Source organism: Indicator indicator, chromosome Z (assembly GCF_027791375.1).
Source record: "Indicator indicator isolate 239-I01 chromosome Z, UM_Iind_1.1, whole genome shotgun sequence".
Taxonomy (NCBI): domain Eukaryota; kingdom Metazoa; phylum Chordata; class Aves; order Piciformes; family Indicatoridae; genus Indicator; species Indicator indicator.
The window spans coordinates 5,645,117-5,665,586 of NC_072053.1; the positions used below are offsets into that span (position 1 = coordinate 5,645,117).

Sequence of the window (20,470 nt, forward strand, 5' to 3'; positions counted from 1 at the left end):
CTTCGCACCTTCAGTCATCCACACCTCTCTCTGGATGTCTCTCTGTGGTTATGTTTTTGTCAATCCAGAACCACGCCCATGAAGGCTAGCAGAAAATTACTTCTAGGCTTCATAGGGTCAGCCTCTGAACAGCGTCTGCATCTCTTAGCCTTGGCTTTTGCCAAAGTTAAGAGAGAGGCAGACTGAGCCTTAAGAGTTGGGAGTCACATTTTTAGGCTGTTACATTGACGTAGAGAATTACAAAGTTTTCCTTTGCAATCTGTTATTAGAGTGAGGATGGTAAGTCTGTCCCAGCAAGCAGAGTGCTGGTGATTCATTACCAGTTTTGATGCGTGTCTCAGTGATAGAGGCTGGCAGTATCACCAAAGTGCTGAGCTTGCTAAATCAATTTAGCAAACTATGCGTGAGAAGAGAGGCAAGAAGTGCTGAAAGAAGGAAATATTCTTGCTTTTGGATACATCTGCTGATGGCCGCCATGAAATCTGTTCTATTCTGGCTTTCCCCAAGGTAGGATAGCCTGTCGAAAAAGCCCTGGAGTCTTAAGGTTGGAAGGAGCACCTGCTCAAGCTGACTGTCCTAAACATAATGATTTCCCACAGCAACATCAGCTGTAGTAAACTGCTAGAGAGAAAAGAGGGTAAACAACCTGGAGTGAGGGTGAGAAGGAGAAAAGCCAACCAGTCAAATACAGGCTTCGGTGAAGAGTGAGACTGAAATGTCAAAGACAAAATAGTGATTGCTTTGAAGGAGATAAGGAAGTCACAAAGGGTAAAAACAGACTGAGATAAGGAGAGAAGTGGGCAGGAAAGGACCAGATTTTATATTTGAAGGTAAATTGGACTGGCTTAATGTGGCAGTTCAGGCTGGGTGCCTCCTGTTAGTGCCACGTAAATTACACCTCCGGTGTCCCGAGTGTCCAACCCAATCAGGTGGACACAGGGAACGTCGTGTTTCTACCCATAAATCCTGCGCCCTATAAATCCATCTGCAAAGCCATTCTCTTCCTCTTTCTCCCCTCTCTGCTCCCATGGGAGATGCTCTCTATCGGGTAACAGTGGGGGAGTATCTCAAGGCCTCTTAGGCATGTCTAGGCCTAATGCCAAGAGGAGAAAGGATGGGGGAGGGGGGGGCAGTTTCAGACACGGCCAGCCTGAGACTTGCCTAGCAGTGGGAGGGGGGAAGAAAGAGCCCTGAGGGTTTGGGTATACCCTCAGGTGGGAGAAGGGAAGGATTGGGAAGCCTTTAGGTGTTACATATGGGATTCTGTATGCTTTGGGATATTCTTGGGACCATGCTTTGTAGTTTTCTGTAGTTTCACCAATTGCTTTTCCATTTAAACTTTCCATCACTCTCCAGTCCGTTTGTGTGAGTGTCATTCTTTTGTTCCTCTCGGAGCAACAGAGGATCTGTTTGGCCTCAAACCAGCACAGATTATTGGTAGCAGAGGATGGTTACTGCAGGGAACTCTGCAAATTGGATTGGAGAAATGCAGAGATGGAAAAGTTAAAATGGATATCTGGGCATTGTTGGATTTTGGTGGTGTAGCTTATGTGGCAGCAACAGGAGGCACCCAGCCTAAACTGCCACACTTACTTTGGTGGAAGTATGCCAGAATAGGAATTTGAACTCAAAAAATTAGCATAAAATACAAATAGAAAATGAGACATTTTAGAATTATGCTGACACTTTTCATGTCAATATAAATAGTGCTGTTTGATACAGTAATGGTTTTCCTCTTTTGTGAGTATGATTCACTGCATCCTAGATCATGAGGGGTTTTGTGTGCTGCCACCATAATAAACTTAGGCAGTACATAAAATTTGAATTACCACATAAAAATGCAGCGTTGATAGACAGCTCCTGAATAACCTGCAAGGAAATACGGGATGTTTATGTGAAGCCTTTTATGGATGATGGCAGTCACCCACCAGCTATACAACTCTGTAAACAGATTTTTACAACTCTGCCTTCATGACTATGGAGGCCTAAGCCTATACAGGGAGGCAATGCTGTGAACCAGTTTGCCTCTCGCTTGTCTGGGAGCGTACATGTACAGGTGCACTTGCAGCTAAGTAAGTAACTGTATGCAACTGGCTTATACACCCCACTGCAGCAGAGCTACAAAATTATTTCAGGGGAATCATCCTGCAGGCCTAATGTGTAATATAGCTGATGGTTGTTACAGCATTGATTGCTTACATTCTGTAAAAGGCAGACTGCAGAGTAATTCTTGGTTTTGTTTTTCTTCTTAAATCCTCACAGAAAATGGTCCCCGTCTACTTGTGGTAGCAGAGCAAGCTAAAATCTTCTCGCACCGGGGTGGCAATGTCACACTGCCATGTAAATTTTACCATGAACATACATCAACAGCTGGCTCAGGAACCCACAAAATCCGGGTCAAGTGGACCAAACTCACCTCAGATTACCTCAAAGAAGTGGACGTCTTTGTTGTGATGGGACACCACAGAAAGAGCTATGGAAACTACCAGGGCAGAGTGTCTCTGAGGGGAAGCAGTGAGAATGATGCCTCTCTTATAATCACAAATATAATACTGGAGGATTATGGGAGATACAAGTGTGAGGTGATTGAAGGATTAGAGGACGACACAGCAGTGGTAGCTCTGAATTTGGAAGGTAAGTAACACCTGGGTGATACTTAACTCAGTTTGTGCTGTGTTAAGGTACACCTGCATTTTTTTTCTCCTAATACTGCTGATATTGTATTATCCATGATAACAGCAAGCTGAGAAGTGGAATTCAGTGTGCTCTAGGGATATTGGCCTGACAGCTCGTGACAACAACCATAAATTAGAAGAACATTAAGGCTTCTATAACTTTTGCTAGCTTATGGCATATTCAGCTCCCAGTGAGACCTGGGGTGAGAGGAGCCCAAAAAGAATGATCAAAATAGTATGAAGAAATCCATATGTTTTTCATTTGCTCCTGTCACTTTACAGGCTGTTTTTATAGTAGATTTAGGCCAAATTTTGTTAAATGTTCCTCTAATAGGCATTTTACAGAACTTTGGGACATTTTAGTTTATTGAGGAAATACAAATCTTCTTATGAAGAGGAAAATTGTTGAAATAGTTTTCCAGAGACAATGGTTTTGTTTTTTTCCAGCCTTGTAATTACAGAAAATAGATTTCTATATTGCCAGCCAACTCCTACGTATAGTCTGAAGTCATTTCCTTCAGCAATATTCTTGAAAACAGCAGAGTACTAAGCATTAGAAAAATTAGTGAAATGGGTTGAAAGAGGAATGGAAATCCAGATTTTCTTTACTTTTATGAAATTTAGATACATTTTATGATATAATAATGCACATAAACCAGCATTTGGATTTTTTCCTAAAGCCCTGCGAACAGTCCTGCAACGGCAAACAAAAGGTTGCAAGGCAATGTCTCCCTTATCCTTATATTTAGTAGCAGGTGTGTACCTGAGAGAACTGTAGAGAAGTCACATTATCTCTGATGGAAAATAGTTAGGAAGAAAAAAAAAAGAAAAGAAGAAAATCAAACCCCTGGCTCTCACATCTGCAAGCAGGTGAAATATATGACTCTTTCATCAGAGAATAGTGTACATTGTAGTTTACATGATAAGACTGGTCAAGTGTTTCTTGGAGCTAGGCTTAGCTTACTTCTTTACATCTATTTTTCCATTCCTGGTTGGAGGATGCTAAAAACTTCCACTTTTGAGTGCAGAAAGGCTATGCACAATTTCCATGTCAGCAGGATACTCAGTTTAAGTTGTTTCACCTCATATAATGTGTCTTTAATAAGGATGCACACTGTTCTGTTCAAATTTAGGAGAGAACTAGATATATACTTGTCCAGCTTACATTGTCTAAAACAGTATTGAGAGAAGACAGAAATGAGTAGGGGGAAAAAGGATTTTACTTTATTCTTCTCTGCTAGCCAAGGGCTCTGGTGCATTCAATCTTCACTCAGGCAGACTCCGCACTGGTTGCTCATTGCAGCTGCTCTCTGAGCCACTGAAGGATAAGCAGATTCTACTTGGCCTGCTCAGCTTTGCAGAGGTGAAAGCAAGGCTCTGGTCAGCTGTTCAGGCTGCAGATATGCACCCTGTGATTAAGCTGGACAGCCCCAGGGGACAAGAGTGATCCTCATAGGGTGTTTTCCAGACAGTAAGAATGTAAATAAAGATTCAGTAAGTGCAGCTCTTTACTGCATGTGAGAAACAGCAAGCACCAAGTAATCCCAGCAAGGAACAAGCACATCTCTTTTCCATTTGTGCTGTTGTGTGGACAGTCCTGTAGCACAATCCTGGGTTGTATGGGTGCTCAATAATTTGGTGCTATTCTTCTGCCAGTCTGTTTACATCCCTAAGGACATACTGCTATCAGGCTTCAAGTTACCCCAGATAAATACCTATATATCATATTCCCCAACAGATACTGAGTTTTACATCCTATGCTTTACAGCATTATGGTATTTTTTTCTAATGTAAAAAGGTCAGAGCCAGTGTAAAATCTTTCAAGTGTTCATCACATCACATCACATCACACATCTAGACCAGATACTTGTTTGGTGCCACTTAGTGTTGTGCCTCTGAGGCAAAAGTTCATTAGCTTTCTGCTACTAAAAGCAAGAGGGTTCCAATACAAATGCTTCCTGCTATGCTAGGAGTGCTTGGGGAAGGGGAGATGCTGATGATCAGGAAGCTTTGCCTGAGGATTGCCACAAATATTTGTACACGTGCAGAAATCCACATCTGAAAAGCGATTTTTGGTTGATACTAGAGTAAGAAAAGAATAAGAATTTTTTTTCTTCCACCATATGGAAACAAAGGTGAGAAAGATTTTCTACCTTTTATACCATGACTGTTACATGCATACCACCAGCCCTTTGGGTACAAAGTCAGGGTCCTACCTCCTGAGATACATCATCCCCTGTAGCTTACTGCTATAACTCTGAACAGTGTCTTGTTCTGAAGTATGCCAGCTCCCTCCAATCCTTTACAACAGCACCACCACTCCTTCTTGCATTTCCCCAAAATAAGAAAATCAATGAGTATGGGAGGAGTCATGTTTCTTCAGCCAAGTATGTTCCAGTCTCTGCTCATGAGAAAGTTTATGTATCTTAACTAGTGTCCAGGTATCAGACAGAAACAGGTGTAAAACTGTTCATTTCTGATATTACAAAGTCCTGTCCTTATTTTTTCACCTCATCTGCAGCTTCATGTAATGTTGTCTTTAACTGCTGTGTCATGTATCTGAGCAATACAGAACAGATCAAGATAAAAAAATCAGTGTTTGGACAGAAGTAAGAATATATCGGCCCATTCCAACATGCTACATCTGTTACAAATAACAAGGTTAATCTCACAGTGGGAAGGATTTGCATCAATAGCCTGATGTCCTAAGATGGTGGCCCTAAGGATGTTAATTGGCAGCAAGACAAAACCATTTACATCCAGGAATGCCCACAAGCAGTGCAAAACAGCTGATTGCTCCATCGTGAGCTCACTGTATCAAGAGTATAGCTTCAGCTAGTTGAAAGCATGTTAATGTCTCATATGAAAATAGTTGACCTCTACGTCAATGGACCTCTTTTCCTCTCTAAATGTGGTTTTATTAGACTTAAGGTCCACTTGGGATTGTCATTAAATAAACTCTTCATAATAATTGGGTGCTTTTAGCCTTGAAAAAAACAAGAGTGGAATTGGATTCAGTCTGTGTTTGTTACATACTTGACATGGTTTTGGTATGTTTTCTTCAAGCTTAATGCAGATCCACAACATTTTCCCTGGCTAGCAAGAACTAAATCCCTGGACTAGGATTCACTGCAGCGTTTTACAATCACCACCTTTAAGAACTGTTGCATCATACCATAATTAACATCTAGTTTGTAGTACATGACTGGTCTAGGGGCAAAAAGGTTGGGCTGGGCATGGTGGCTGCAAGTAATGTAAAGTACTGTGGAGAGCAGGACACTTTTAATGTTGGCCATGTCATCAAAGCCATATTCTCACTGAACTGGTTTCCTGTCCTCCTATACCTGAAGCATGGATCATGAGTTTTACACTCTTTGTCAAATGTTTTGAGAGTCAAAAGCTTAACACATTGAAAGACCTCCTATGTCAAGTAGATGTTTTACCCAAGTCATAGGCAAAGAAAGAAATGTCAGCTTACCTTAAATGTTCTTTATGATGGTGTATTACTGTTCTACCCTAAATTTTCTTTAAGTTAGCACCTTACTGCTTTCCTTTCTTATGAAATCTGGGCAGAATAATGAATATCACTGCATCAGGCTTGTGTGCTTCAGCTTTCCAGGGAGATGAAGGCTCCAGCACAGGCCCTTTGCTATAATCAGGCATACATTTTGTGTGCTATTCCTTCATGAGATTCATGGGCCAGGTGACAAAGAAAGTGGAACAACTCTAAACTGCCAAAGGCAGATTTTAAAATTTTTTTTTTTTTAAAGTTTCTGTCTTCAGGGAGAGGTGATAATGGAAAGCATTAATTTTGCAATACATAATTACTTTGAACATTCAACAGTACCAGAAATAAGCAGAACTAGATAAAGCCATTCAAAACCACTGTAGAAAGCTGCTCCTAGGTAGCAGCTAACACTTTGGGTATTTCCATGTGAACAAAGGAAAAAAAAAAGATCAGGTTTTATTATCTTACTTAGAGATATATTGGCCTTTATGTTCAAGATAGAGTTAGAAACACCACAGGATCAAACAGATTCCTAAGCTTCATATAAACAAATTCTTCCAAATTTTCATAGTGATCATTTCCTAATCTCATCATTTGTTCTTAAGGTGGTTATAAGCAGGTGGATATAAGCAGGTGAAAACAGCTTTATGTTCTCAACAGCAGAGGAAACCACATTTACCCAAATATCATAGGTCATGTTTGTTTCTTCTGTGTTGCTGTGTTTCTATACACAGAAAAAATCCCCATTTTAAATATCCTTTGCATGACAATCTGTTGTATGTTTTACTGTAAAACTGATTTCATAAGACACATTATTTGTGGGCCCCTAGGAGACAGCAAAAAGTATTGTAAAAGACTACAGGAATTTATGAAGACTGAGTCATGACAGACTAATATACTTCCTTCTGTGACAGGGTCTTTGCAGACAAAGCTGAATTTGCAAGTGCTGTGAAGAAGGTACTTGGAAGCTGCAAGTGAACTAAAACATTCAAAATACAGCAGCAAAAATTTACCTGGAAATGATGACCTAAAAGGAAAATGCTAAAAGAATCAGACTAAGTGGCCTAAGGAGAGCAAGGAAAGAACGGTCTCCAAATTTTGATAAAGTCTGTAGAAAAATAGGGAATAATCTGCTCCCAGGCCAGGTGATTTTAATTTGTATGCCTGTATTTGTCAGCAATAAGAAATCCCATTGACAGCTTTCTTACAGAATGCCATGGGCTGGAGGGACACCATCTCAAGTTTCAGTTTAATTTTTAGGGAGATTGGTACCTGCTGGTGGCCCACCTGTAGACTGTGCAGATATCTGACAGTTCTGACAGACAGATAAATGGAGATAGAGTCTCAAAGAAAATGCAAGTATTGCCATTTTTAACAGAATTTTAGAAACGCAGCATGGAAAATTTTGCCATTGAGTCTAACACAGTATCACAGTATATCAGAGGCTGGAAGGAACTTCAAGAGATCATCAGTTCCAACCCCCTGCCAAAGCAGGATCACTTAGGGTAGTCCACACAGGAATGCATCCACATGGGTTTTGAAACTCTCCAGAGAAGGAGACTCCACAACCCTCCTGGGCAGCCTGTTCCTGTGCTCCGTATGAGCAGCATAAAACTGTATCCTACAGCATAGTATACAGCAAACCCTACTGTTACCCTGTGTTTACACTGGCTACAGGAAGAATTACTCTTTTTGTTTGGGCTAGAAGTCAAGGAGGACCATTTCTTTACTCTGGCTGTAAAATGACCCTTTTTTTTCCCCATATGGGTCAACAGAAATTTGTGTTATTTTGTAGATAACCTTAAAGCTGCTAATTCTGTGTGGTTCTGGCTTAATAGACACCCATGAATCGTTACAGGACTTGAGCTTTTTAGGTTATGTCCTCACCTTGTTGTCTTGGGTAACCATTACAGCTCCTTGCATTAGTAATACGTAGTGACTTGAGTAAATGCAAAGCACTAGCACTAGATTTTAGGGATTATCTGCAGATAAGTCTCTGAAATGCAAATATGTTACAGAGAACACACAAATACCATCTCTTCTAAAACCCCCAGTAACTTGAAGCAGAGCTGTACATTCCCAGAATTGAGTGTAAGTCATTTCATGGAGATACAGGTGTGCATATGGTAAGGGTAGGTTATACATCCAGTTCTTATGTTCTGATTTGGTAGAAATCTTGATTTCCAAAAACAGTCACTTTCTGGACTGAAATTGCATTGTCACAGCAGCAAGCCTCACCCTCCTCTCCCTTTTCACTAACAGATTTGTTCTCCACCGAATTATGTCTCAGGTTTTCCTCTCTTTCTGGCAGAAAAGGAGACCCTTCCCTGGGGGTAGGACCTATTCCAGAGAACTGACTCTCTGGGAGGGGAGCCACACTATGAAGTCTATATTGCAAATTAATATTCCCTACTCAGACTCCATGAGTTGCTTGGCTGCTTCTTTAGGGTAGAAAGCTGAATCTCAAAGCTCAGGTTAAGGCTCCTCAGCTTATTCCTGCCAAAAACTAACAAGATTTTAACAATCTGAGCATGGAAGTTTTTGTCTTCCTCCATTTTTTAAACCGAATTTGTTAATGTTTGGAACCAAATGTTTTGTCTAGCTGTAAAACACAGGGCTGGAGTCAGGAGTTTAGGTTCAGTCTGTAGTCTGGGAACAGCAACAAGCCTTAGGATAGCTTTTGTCCATTCAAGAACAGATGTGGTGGACTGGTTATAAGATCCAAGACTCAGGAAGATGCTTTGCAATTAAGTGAAGTTCAGTAGTGCTAAATTATAAAAAAGATGAGTAGTACGATCTACTATGAATTTCAGCTATGTTTGTTAGGAAATGAAGAAAAAAAAAATGAAGATGCAAGATAATGTAAAGCTACACAAAACACATAGCCAGTCAGTTTTGCTCCACAGAATTACCCCCATCTGCAGGGTGAAATTAATGCTAATCAGTTGCAGGCTTGTACTGCAGATGAACTCAAACAAAAATCAGCTTCTATGCAGTCTGCCCCAAATCAGCCCAAAGCTAATAGTACAGTTTTGTTCATATTTATGTTATTAAAACATTATGTCTCAAAAAGATTTGTCACAGATTTATATACATATTTAATCACTTTTAATAAAGGGATTTTAGAAACCATAAGGATTCAGATCTTTTTCTGGATAGTTTGCATATCAGTGTTGCTCAGTTTTTAGATGTAGGTTTAGATCTTGATTTAAAATACCCTGATGATTTTAGGAGTGTTTTTTGCTTGTATATGCAAATCAGACACATGTACTGGGCAAGGAGTTGGTTGTCTGGGGAAGTATATTTCTGGAAAAATAATGCATATTGGATTTCCAATAAAGTCATAAAACTTGGACTCATCTGGCATCTGTTATGTTTTATGATAGCCAGTGATATTTCTCTCACTAGCACTGAGGGGGAATTAATATTTTTGTTGTATTTTGGGGGTTTTGGGGGCTTTGTTTGTTTGTTTTAAGAGGTGAAGATGAGGAAGGAAAAACAAAAATCCAGAAAAATATGAAACATCTACAGCTTCTTGTTTATGAAGTTTCAGTTAACAGCACATGTTGTGTTACATTACATTCATGCTTTATAGCTCAGATCAGCTAATAACTGAAAAGCTCTTTAACAAAGTATATTCAAAAGGAAAGGACCTCAGCAGACTCTTTGGATAATTGCTGGAGAGCAAAATATTGTTTATTATTATCCTGCCAAGTTTACATTTGCATGCTTTATTTTCTTGGACCAAGTCACCGTGGTTTAGTAGTAAAAAAGATTTTGTTTAATAAAAATAACACTTCTTGGAGGGTAGATTGGCTGAGGGAGAGAAGAGAAAGAAAGGAGACATTAAGATAGTGGTGGAATAGACATTGAAGTATATTTGAATATTTGGAAAGAGGAAAGGCCCCATTGCATGGTGACACTCTTGTATGACCAGAGTGTAACTTCTCTATCCTATGCTACACTGCCACAGAGACAAGGAACTTGTTATAGGATGTTTATACCAGCATAAACTTTTTTGGCTCATCGCCTGTATTATCTTGTCTTCCATCCTTCTGCATCCTACAGCACTTAATTCTACAGAGATGTTAGAGAATAAACATTCTGTGACAGATCTCCTCTGATACTGTTTTATTTCAGCTTATTATGAGACTGGACTAAATCCAACTGTAGAATATAGATCTGAATTAAGTTTCTAAACCCTGCCAAAGATTAGGGTGGTCTGGTCCAAGCTTTTGTTTCAAGTCTTTCTCTTCTCTTTTATCACAGCCACATGAGGAGGTGGCTCTTCAGCATTTTCTAAAACGTCTTTAATGTTTCAGGAAGTGATCTTTTACTACAGATCTTTTTCATAAAGCAAAAAATATACTGTGGAAAAATGTGTCAGACAAAGGCAATGACCAATTATATCTTGCTGCTGAAACAACTCTGAAGGTGTTCTCATGTTTCCCATATCCACTTGGATGTCCTCTGCTATGAAGATGTCTCTCTGCCATATCTGTCTGCAGTGGCTCATCACTGATGAGCAGCAGACAGGGCTTGGGGCTGGTCCCCAGGTGTGTAAGATAGCATTTGTCAGGTCCATGCTTCTTGCACAGTGGCTCTCCAGCAAGTGTTCTTTGATTAAGCCAGCATTGGTTTTGGCAGCCATAGGGGTAGCAATGCAACCTGGTGTCTCACATGGCTTCTTCACAGGCCACTACTGAGTTGCTGCATGCTGTTGTGCTACATGGCTCACCGTCTGCAACTGGGGAAGCCTGCCTGCTGCTCAAGGGACCATGCTCCCTGATGCCCTCTGTGAGGAGCCCTTCCTCCTTGAGTGGTGACAAAATTGCCAGAGACCATCTAGAAAATAGGAGAAAACCATCCCTAAAGCCACATGTGACTTCACTGGTTTCATTTCTTTATAGATTTCTTTCTTTAAGATCTCAGGATACTAATGCCCTCTACCAGTTTTGTCTTGAAATGTTGTTATTGAGCCAGGCATGAAATACCTTCTCATTCCTAGGATAATATGAAATAAAATAAAAGCAAACAAACAAAAGAAAAACTTCCTTGAACCTCTCAGGAAGTTTTGGCAAGGACCCATGCAAAAGGCCCAACATAGCACTCTTTTATGTCAATCAAAACACTTTGTCAATCAAAACACTTTATTTTAATGTCTACATGTAAAAAGAAGTAATGCATATGCCTCTGTACTACAGTCACTTCTTCCTAGAAGCTCCCCAAATCCCATCCCACAAGAAATAGAAATAGGAGGGGGTTTAATTTACTTTTTTTTTTTAATGAGAAATTGATCTTATAGGTGATAAGTTTTTTTATTAGAAATGTGTAGTTGCAAAATTTCAGCCAACTCTGCTCATCTTTTAAGTGCTCTCAGAGTGCACGAGGTTGAGATCACAACAAGGACAGCAAAACTGCAGACAGCAGCAATGTGCAGACCTGGCACAGTTCCCAGTGGGAAAGGGCTGAGGTTCTGGGGAGAGGAGCTGGCTGGGTAAGGTGGCATCCCTCTCGCCTTCTCAAACCCAATGGCTGATGACAGTGCATTTCCCACCAGAATTAACACGACACAACAATCTGACACAGACTCTGGAGTTAACCTTTATTTCTCCTTCTGATGGCTCTACATGTTTGCCTCCTGCTCTTTTGACATCCAGTAACTCACCCTCTTTGTACCACTTCAGGTGTAGTGTTTCCTTACTCTCCACGGCTGGGTCGTTACAACTTGAACTTCCATGAGGCCCAGCGAGCGTGCCTGGACCAAGACTCTGTTATCGCCTCCTTTGACCAGCTCTATGATGCCTGGAGGTCAGGGCTGGACTGGTGTAATGCCGGCTGGCTCAGCGATGGCTCTGTCCAATACCCCATCACCAAGCCCAGGGAGCCCTGTGGAGGGAAGAACACAGTGCCTGGGGTCAGGAATTATGGCTTCTGGGATAAAGATAGAAGCCGATACGATGTTTTCTGCTTTACTTCAAACTTCAACGGTAAGAGTCTTCTCCCCTTGCCTTGTAAATGACTGTTTCTGCACTTAGGAAGGAACTTCCACTGGTGGTGAATGACATTGGGTTTGTCAAAGCTTATATTATGCTTAGAAAATGGTATTGCTGAATTTGTAAGGGCACAGAGTAAGGGTGTCTTTGCCACGTGTTCAGGTAGTTCACATTTTTACAACTTGTATTGACAGAAGTATCTAATATCGCTGGTTTCGCCCCATTAAAATTTATATGTACTCTTTTAATGTTGATAAATGCCCAGTTTATTTAAGTTGAAGTGATGAAGAAACCTGCTATTCATTAACTGAGCTTTCCTGTTTAATTCAATTATAATTATGGTGGTTTACAACTTAAATATATAACCAAAACAAAATTCTGATCACTACTTCATCTGTGCTGTTGTGTCAAGCAGTTCCTGTTCATGTTCCAGGTCTAATATGACTAATACTTTCTTATCAGCAAAGCTATTTCTGGCTTTTGTTGCCTAATAATTTAGGTTCTTTATCTTAGTACACTGCCACAACCCTTTTCATTTTTGCTCTGATCTTAGTCTGCTTTAAACCTTATTTAATTGACTGCAAGCTTTTTTTGCTATTAATAGATGTTACTTCAGGTATGAATCATGTGATCTCAGCTTGCTATCTCTTCATGTTTAGTGGCTGGAAAGGATTTAGAAAGCATGGCTGTGAATGAGAGAAGTGCTGCAAGTGAACATATGTAAAAGGAGTCTACAATCCTCTACAGAATCATGCTTGTGGATAACTCCTACTCAACAATGCACATGTTTGGCTGGCAGCCCACCCAGACCAAGGAGCATGGCCCTTTTAGTTTATGTACAGATTGCTTATCCACAATGAACCATTTTTGTCCTACAGCAGACCACAAAAATAAACATGAGCTTTGCTCTCAGAAGATATGCTTTAGTGTTAAGTCTGCTCCACCCTCTCAGATAAAAAACAAATCCTCAAACCAACAATATTAGTCTGGATGCAGTCTGAAACAAAATTTTAGATGATTTTTATCATGCTGTATCATACCATGAAATACTGGCTCCTTTTTTTCTTCTTCATTTATCCAAAGTGAAATCCTATATAAGCTCATCTGCCATATGTAGATTTAACCCTATACTGTAGAAATAGCACTAAGGAATAAAACAAGCAAGGAAAAATAATTAAAATGTGATAGCTGCACTATTTATAATGTCTGAGGAGGACATATTTGTCACTTCTGTTTACTAATAACCACTCTTTTCCACAGCAGCAGCTGAAGAGCATCTCTTAAAGAAAGATAAAAATAATTTCTAGGGGGAAAAAAAATAATATTGACAGACAAATATTGTTTGTGAATTGATACAGTCAGAGAGAGAAAGAAGAAGGAAAGGCAGTGAGGTAAGCTGAGGATTAGATGTCCAGGTAGTAGAGAAATATAAGACAATACACTAAAATGAAGCTCATCCTTGGTGAGTATATTAAACCAACCTGCAAGACAGAATACTACACAGCAATAGGGTGATATATAGAGCTTCTCCAGTTCCCTACAGCTCACTGCCATATAAATCTCTCAAGGTATTAGCAGAAAATGTGGACTTGTGCTTCTCTCAGCATCCATTTCCTCAACCAGTAACCCACCAGTTACATTACCCTCACACGTCTCTGCTGTGCTCTCCACTATTCATGTACTAAGCTTACTTTAATATGCATAATAAACCCAGTCAGTCTCCCAAAATGCCAGCTTCCTATTTTCAGCTCAACACCTCAGACAGCTTATGTATGCTTAAGAGCATACGTTAGCTTTCTCACTGTAAAGGGAAAAACTTATAATAACCCATTTTGCCAACAGGTTGCAGTTGCCAAAGATAGTGGCTACAGGCAGAGAGCTGTTTGTGCAACACCCAATATTGATTCTCTCAGCTCAGGAACAGCCAAGGAAAATGAGAAGTGGTTAAGACACCATGCATTTCCAGTGGTAACAGTGACTGCTGGAGTCTCCTGATGGTATAAAACAGAGAAGCCTTCAGCTTTATGTAAGGGAGCTGGGAAAATGCCAGGGGCCCCAGGATCAGGGGAATATAAGGCAAGCTCAATAGAAAAATAAATCTCTAAGAGTTGTCAGTTGTGGGAGCTGTCTTGAAGAAATACAGTGAGTGGTGTTTAGATTTCTGGGTTTTTTTGACAGAAAGAAATATCCCCAAAACATCATGATGCCAGGGATCATTATTAAAAAAAAAAAAAAAAAAAAAAGACTTAATTTTATGTAGTTCAGCAGTTAAAGCTAATTTTTTTTTGTCTAAAATACATGCAAACCTTGCATTTCACCTGAAAAAAATAAGTATAGGTTGAAAACAGCAAAATTACACTCAGATATTAAGGTGAAAAATGAAAGTAGAGTTAACAATGCAGTGAGTTTAAACTCACAGAATCACAGAATTAAGCAGGTCAGAAAAGACCTTTGAGTCCAACCTATCACCCAACACCATCTGATCAACTAAACTATGGCACTAAGTTCCTCATCCAGTCTTATTTTAAACACTTCCAGGGATGGTGACTCCACCACCTCCCTGGGCAGCCCATTCCAATGGCAAATCACTCTTTCTGTGAAGGATTTCTTCCTAACATCCAGTCTAAACCTCCCCTGGTGCAGCTTGAGACTGTGTCCTCTCATTCTGTCACTGGTTGCCTGGGAGAAGAGGCAACATTCAGCTGTGGAACTGCTGAATCCAATCTGTGCTGAGCTGAATACAACAAAAAATACTGGTAAAAAAAGGAGGGTTTATATCATTAGTCAAGAATGCCACATGCATTCCCATTACCTGCTCAGGGAAATTGTTTTAGCAATGTTTTTCTGCAATGCAATCTAAAATAATCTTAGTACTTTATGAAATTACCCTCTGTAGTGTCTTTTCTTAGGCTGGTGTAAGTGCAATACTTGAACATTTTGTTCTGCTTCTGTAATTGCTTCATACTAAAATCTTTCTGTTGGCTCGTAGGACAGCTGCTCATGTTCTGTGTCTGTGCAGACAAAGCCAAAGTCCTGGAAAAGCTTCATGCACTTTGTAAATAGTAGTACCAGCTCTATACCAGTTTATAAGAATATATAGTGATGTGTTTCATAAAACCATACAGAGTAACATTAGCATAGTGCTATGCATTAAAACCATCAAATATTGTGAAATATTGTGAAACAATATTGTGAAATATTGTGAAATAACATAATTTTGCTGCCTACATAAAGATAACTCTTGGATGGCAACATGTTTCCCCTCCTGCTTTTACATTGCTGGTGTTGATAAAGGCTATTGAACAGCCTATTGAAATGAGAAAGAGCTATCTTAAATTTGGAAATTTTATCTTGGAATTTCCTGATGTCTGAGGGCTGAACTCTGCTCCCTCACAGACAGTTTCTCCTCTACTCCTTCAGAGCAGAAGCTGCTTTAGTCCATGTTCTCTTTAGGAAAGCTTAAGGTTCCTGACCTGTGTGGTGATACAACCTGCCATGATCCAAAGGCTACAGAACACCCCAGTTTCTCTCCCTGCCCTGACCTAAGGTATAGGATCCTCATCTTCTATATGTTCCCCTTTGAACGTCAGTCGGGGCTTCTGCATACCGATTCAGGACAGTAAGTGCAGCCTCCCTCACAGAGCCCAAAAGGCATGGGACAATGAATATGTAATGGCAGAGCTGAGTAGTTATTCTTTTCTTGATTGCAGAAGGTTTCTGCAGGAGAATAGTAATTTTCTCAAAGAAAAAGCCAAGGGAATCTTTTGCACTGAAAAGTGTTCAGTGATCCAAATATAAATATATCAACTACTCTATAATTAAGTGTTTTCAAAGAAAAAAAAAAAGGTGCAAGTATAACTTGTATCACACTTTCTGCTTATTAATATGTATTTTGTTAAATACTTTGCACACAGAACCACAGTGCATAACTGATTTGTTATCAGCTCTAGCAGAATGAAGTAAAAATCTCATATTAACAAAATTAAAAATACAAAGAATAAATTTTAGGGATTGTGTTAATAGTGCAGCTGTGAGCTACCTGTTAATTCCAGTAATGCATGTGGTAAGCTACCTACCTCCACCATTTAAATGGGAGAAAAGTATAGAAAGTTGTCTCTCATAATGCATGCTGCCTGCTCATTTGACCATTTCAGAATATTTTGTCACTGGGAGCATGTAACTATCACTCCAAAAGGAGGAACAAACTCACCCAAAATAAAATCAAGTAACTCCTTTCTTCGAAGGGGTTGCTTCTGAGTCACTGCTAATATCAAAATTAGTTACTGGAGGTGATTGTTGGCCTTCAAAATATATATCAGGACCTTTTGATTAAAAGAATGGAAAGCATCTCACTTTGCACCAATTTTTAATATGCTCCTAAATTTTGAGGAACAATGGGTCTGTGACAACTGTTTAGTGCTGCTGTAAGATGCACTGAACTGAGTCTGCTGAGCAGATGATGGGGTCTACATGTTGTGCAAGCTACAAATACACCCCATGGGCTGCTGAGAGTGTCTTTTATGGCCACATGAAACCACAAATTAGAGCAGTTTTACACGGTAAAACAACTTAACTGATTTCTGGGGCCTTAATCTTTTCAGCATGCATGTGGATGGTTGACTGCAAAAACAGTCCTGCATTTCTGCTCCGTGTACTGCCACCCACCAAGCAGAGCTCACTGCTCAGCTGCCCCTGATCAGTGCTTTGTAGCCAGGAACCTGAGCAATAGGCTGCCTCAGCACCTCAATAAACTGTTGGGAGTAGTCTTAGGGCTTAGCCCAAGTGCTTAGATACTTGGTGGATGGCTGCACATGGAGGCATCCTCTCTGAGCACTCCAAGGAACCCTATGTCAAAGGCATTACATTATGCAGAGAATAGCAAAGAGTGTGATACTGCCTTTCTGTGCCTCTGAAAATGCTGGCCCACTGTGTAGTACACCCAACTGCAGTATGAAAACTTACTAGTAAATCTCAAAATTTAGAGCTGTGCTTGGAAAAAAATCTCCAAGAGGAGTGCATCCCTCAAAATCCCACAGTCAGAAAGTATGGTATGTAGGTCAAGTACTCAAGTTTTTCTCTTGAAGCTGTTTTGTTACATGCAAAAGATTTAAATAGCTACTATAAATGGGATTTGATTAAGTTTGCATAAAGCTTTTGCCCCATGATTTGGCTGTGAGAAGTCAAATCAAGCATGCTTATCCTCTGTAGGAGTGACCTAGGTACTAGATATTAATGAGAGAGTTAATGCCTCCCTGTCCTTCCACATCAATTAATAATTACTAAGACTGAAAAATTAGGAATTAGCATGGGGAAACCAGCAAATTTCTACTTTATTTTTCTATTTTATTTAATCAGACATTCTGGATACACCTTTCACCCTTGTAGGGCTTACTATTAAAGTTCTTCTATGTAAGGAATGGGCAGAGTATAGCAGTTTTTATTATTGATGTCATATGTCAAAAGCCTGACCTTACTGCAAATCCCTAGGAAATTACATTCCATTGACATATGGTTTGAAGAGTAACTAATAAGCTAGGTGAAGTTTACATACTATCAGTCCAAATCCCTGTTCCCCTAAGTCTGAAATCCTGTTTGCTTTGGGGAAACCTCTTAATAACATAGCAGGAACAGGTTTTCACTTAATAAACATTCTCTTTAGGAACACCTTGTAAATGCTCTCAATGGGTTTAAGCAAGCATTTTACTAAACGGTAGATTATCTACTCTCGAGAGTTTTTCTGTGGAAATACTGTAAATATTGGCTCCAATAGCAATGCTATTTTTTTAAAGTTTCTTCTTCACCGTGGCTGCAATGTAAATGCCTTTTTTTTTTTTTAATGTTCTTGTCCTGGTATACAATTTCCAACCTTTACACAAAGTTAATTCGATTACCTTTATGTTGTCATCTGACCTGACATTTCTTTCACTTAGGCAAAAGCTGTGTGTTTTCTTGGAGGGATCTGGAGCTGACATACCTCTTCATCTTGCTCACTGCTTTTTCTTCACCAAGACATTGACCTGAAACTGAGCAGAATTCTGATACCTGTTTTTTTATGAGGAATAGCGAAAGATATTGTTATAGACTACATTCTAAATTAAGATGTAAAGAGTTTGTTCTGGACATAGAAGTTCCCCACATGAATACATTCCTTTGTCTTTCAGCTACCTTGCCTATTGCAGGACAGTCTGAATGAAAAATTATGAATTTATTTGGAAATGATTATTCCTTAAAATTAACACTATTCCTCTGCAATCCATTTCTACCTCACACTTGGTTAATTGTCAAATTAGTGATGAAGAATAACCTCAGGTACAATGAGTGAAAGGCTTACAATGAATTTATATTGCCTTGATAAATTAAATTAATGTTATTATTATTGCTGCCTGTGGATTAGTATGGATTACTAGGGTAGCTCCTTCCTGAGGTTTGCTTGCTGGCATCTGTTTTTATTACTGTGAGTGGAAGGCCCATTTTTCTTATCAGCACTATCAGTTCAATGCTGTCTTATGGTAAGGATATATCCTTTGATGCCTAAAGAGAAACAGAGCTGCAGAACTGCTGCACGTGGTTTTGACACCGCTAATGAAGACCTACGACAGGCACAGTTTTGATCTACCACAGGCTCAAAGTCTGCTTCAGAGAAGCTGTGCAATGCCTTGGCTTTTTTACAAGAAAAAAAAGTTTAAAAATTGTTCTTGTACTTAATCCGAAACAAGTTCACTGCCTTGTCAGAGAGTAAAGCTGCATGCGTTACCTCCAGCCGCTCTCATCCAAATGCTATCAAAGGCCAGATCTTGCTATGCCATGCTTCTGAGAGGAAACTTGTAAGAATTTTAAGGTAATGCTGGGAGTATAATGAAGAAGTTCACTGCTTTGTGTGTATAACTGATTTCCTTCCTCTCACAGTAAGCTGAAGTGGTATGAGATCTGCTTGGCCCAGTATCTTCAGGGTTCCTTAGACGTTTCACTGAGTTGATGTTGTCACCACGTTGGTAAATGCATCTGGCACCATAAAGTTAGATGTAGAACAGCAGTCCTGCTCTGAATCCTAGGGTGTTTCCCATCACCCCTTTCCCCTGGTCCTCCTACTTTTCTGCCTCTTAGGATGAAAATGCATTGAATTTAAGTGGTGGTGGGAATCCATACCATTCCTAAGTTAGCACAAATAAACACAGCACTACTTTCTTGGTTTCAACAGTCAGTTTTCTCTACCTGGTTCTGTTTGGTTCTGTTCAGCTTTTGTTGGTCCTCGTGTTTTTCAACTCACCATACCAAAAAACAAAAAACAAAAAAAAAAAAAAAAAGTATTTTTAAAAGCCCAATGTTAGAAGCCCAATGTTGTTCATATTGCACTATCCCAAATCAACCACTGTTTGATATGACTGCAGTGGAGAATCTCCATTTCTTCTCAAAAGTCACCATTATCACATCATCTCGGATCGTGATGCTAACAACCCCTTTTTCCTTCTTTCTCTTGCCAGGTCGCTTTTACTACCTGATTCACCCAACCAAGCTGACCTACGATGAAGCTGTTCAGGCATGCTTGAAGGATGGAGCTCAGATTGCTAAAGTTGGCCAGATATTTGCTGCCTGGAAGCTCCTGGGGTACGACCGCTGTGATGCCGGCTGGCTGGCTGATGGCAGCGTCCGCTACCCAATCTCCAGGCCAAGGAAACGCTGCAGTCCTAACGAAGCAGCAGTTCGCTTTGTAGGCTTCCCTGATAAAAAGCACAAGCTGTATGGTGTCTACTGCTTCAGAGCATACAACTGAAAATACCTAGAGCACGAAAGTTTTAAATTCATTAAGAACATGTGAAAGATTTCTTTTCAATATGAACTCATGCAAGTTACCAAAACTGTGATAAACCTTTTTTGATTACTGTAAAGAGTCATTTTCATAAACCTAACCCATTAATTTGTTGACTTCTTTTCTTTTGTTTTAGTATTTTTGTAAAATTATCATTCCATAGATATTTTAAATTAATATAATTTAATGGAAGCTCTAGGTAAGGAAGTTTTAGAGCCAAATTCTTTAAGCTACATCATCCCATCACAATATACTTTTCATGAATGGGGCATGCAATAGAGCTTGACGATTTGCTAGGGCACAATTATGGAATGTAAGGCTACTCAAAGCAGAAGCTTTTAAAAGCACAGATTTTACATGTTTGTACCCAATTGAGAAACACTGCAAATTGATGATATCAGGAAATACAATATTTTGAAATAAGAAAAAATTTTTTGTTAAAGGGGATCAGTGAGGTTTTGAAAAAAAGAAACCTCACAAGAGC

General features: G+C 39.7%; 1 protein-coding gene across 1 annotated transcript in view; it reads left to right on the forward strand.

Annotated features, from left to right (window-relative positions):
- Positions 1-19,950, forward strand: part of HAPLN1 (hyaluronan and proteoglycan link protein 1) — a 29,942-nt gene extending 9,992 nt beyond the window's left edge. Inside the window, exons 3-5 of the mRNA XM_054398012.1 lie at positions 2,263-2,634; positions 11,871-12,173; positions 19,661-19,950. Of these exons, the coding sequence (XP_054253987.1) occupies positions 2,263-2,634; positions 11,871-12,173; positions 19,661-19,950 (965 nt within the window). The remainder of the gene's footprint in view (positions 1-2,262; positions 2,635-11,870; positions 12,174-19,660) is intronic.
- Positions 19,951-20,470: the final 520 nt, after the last annotated feature.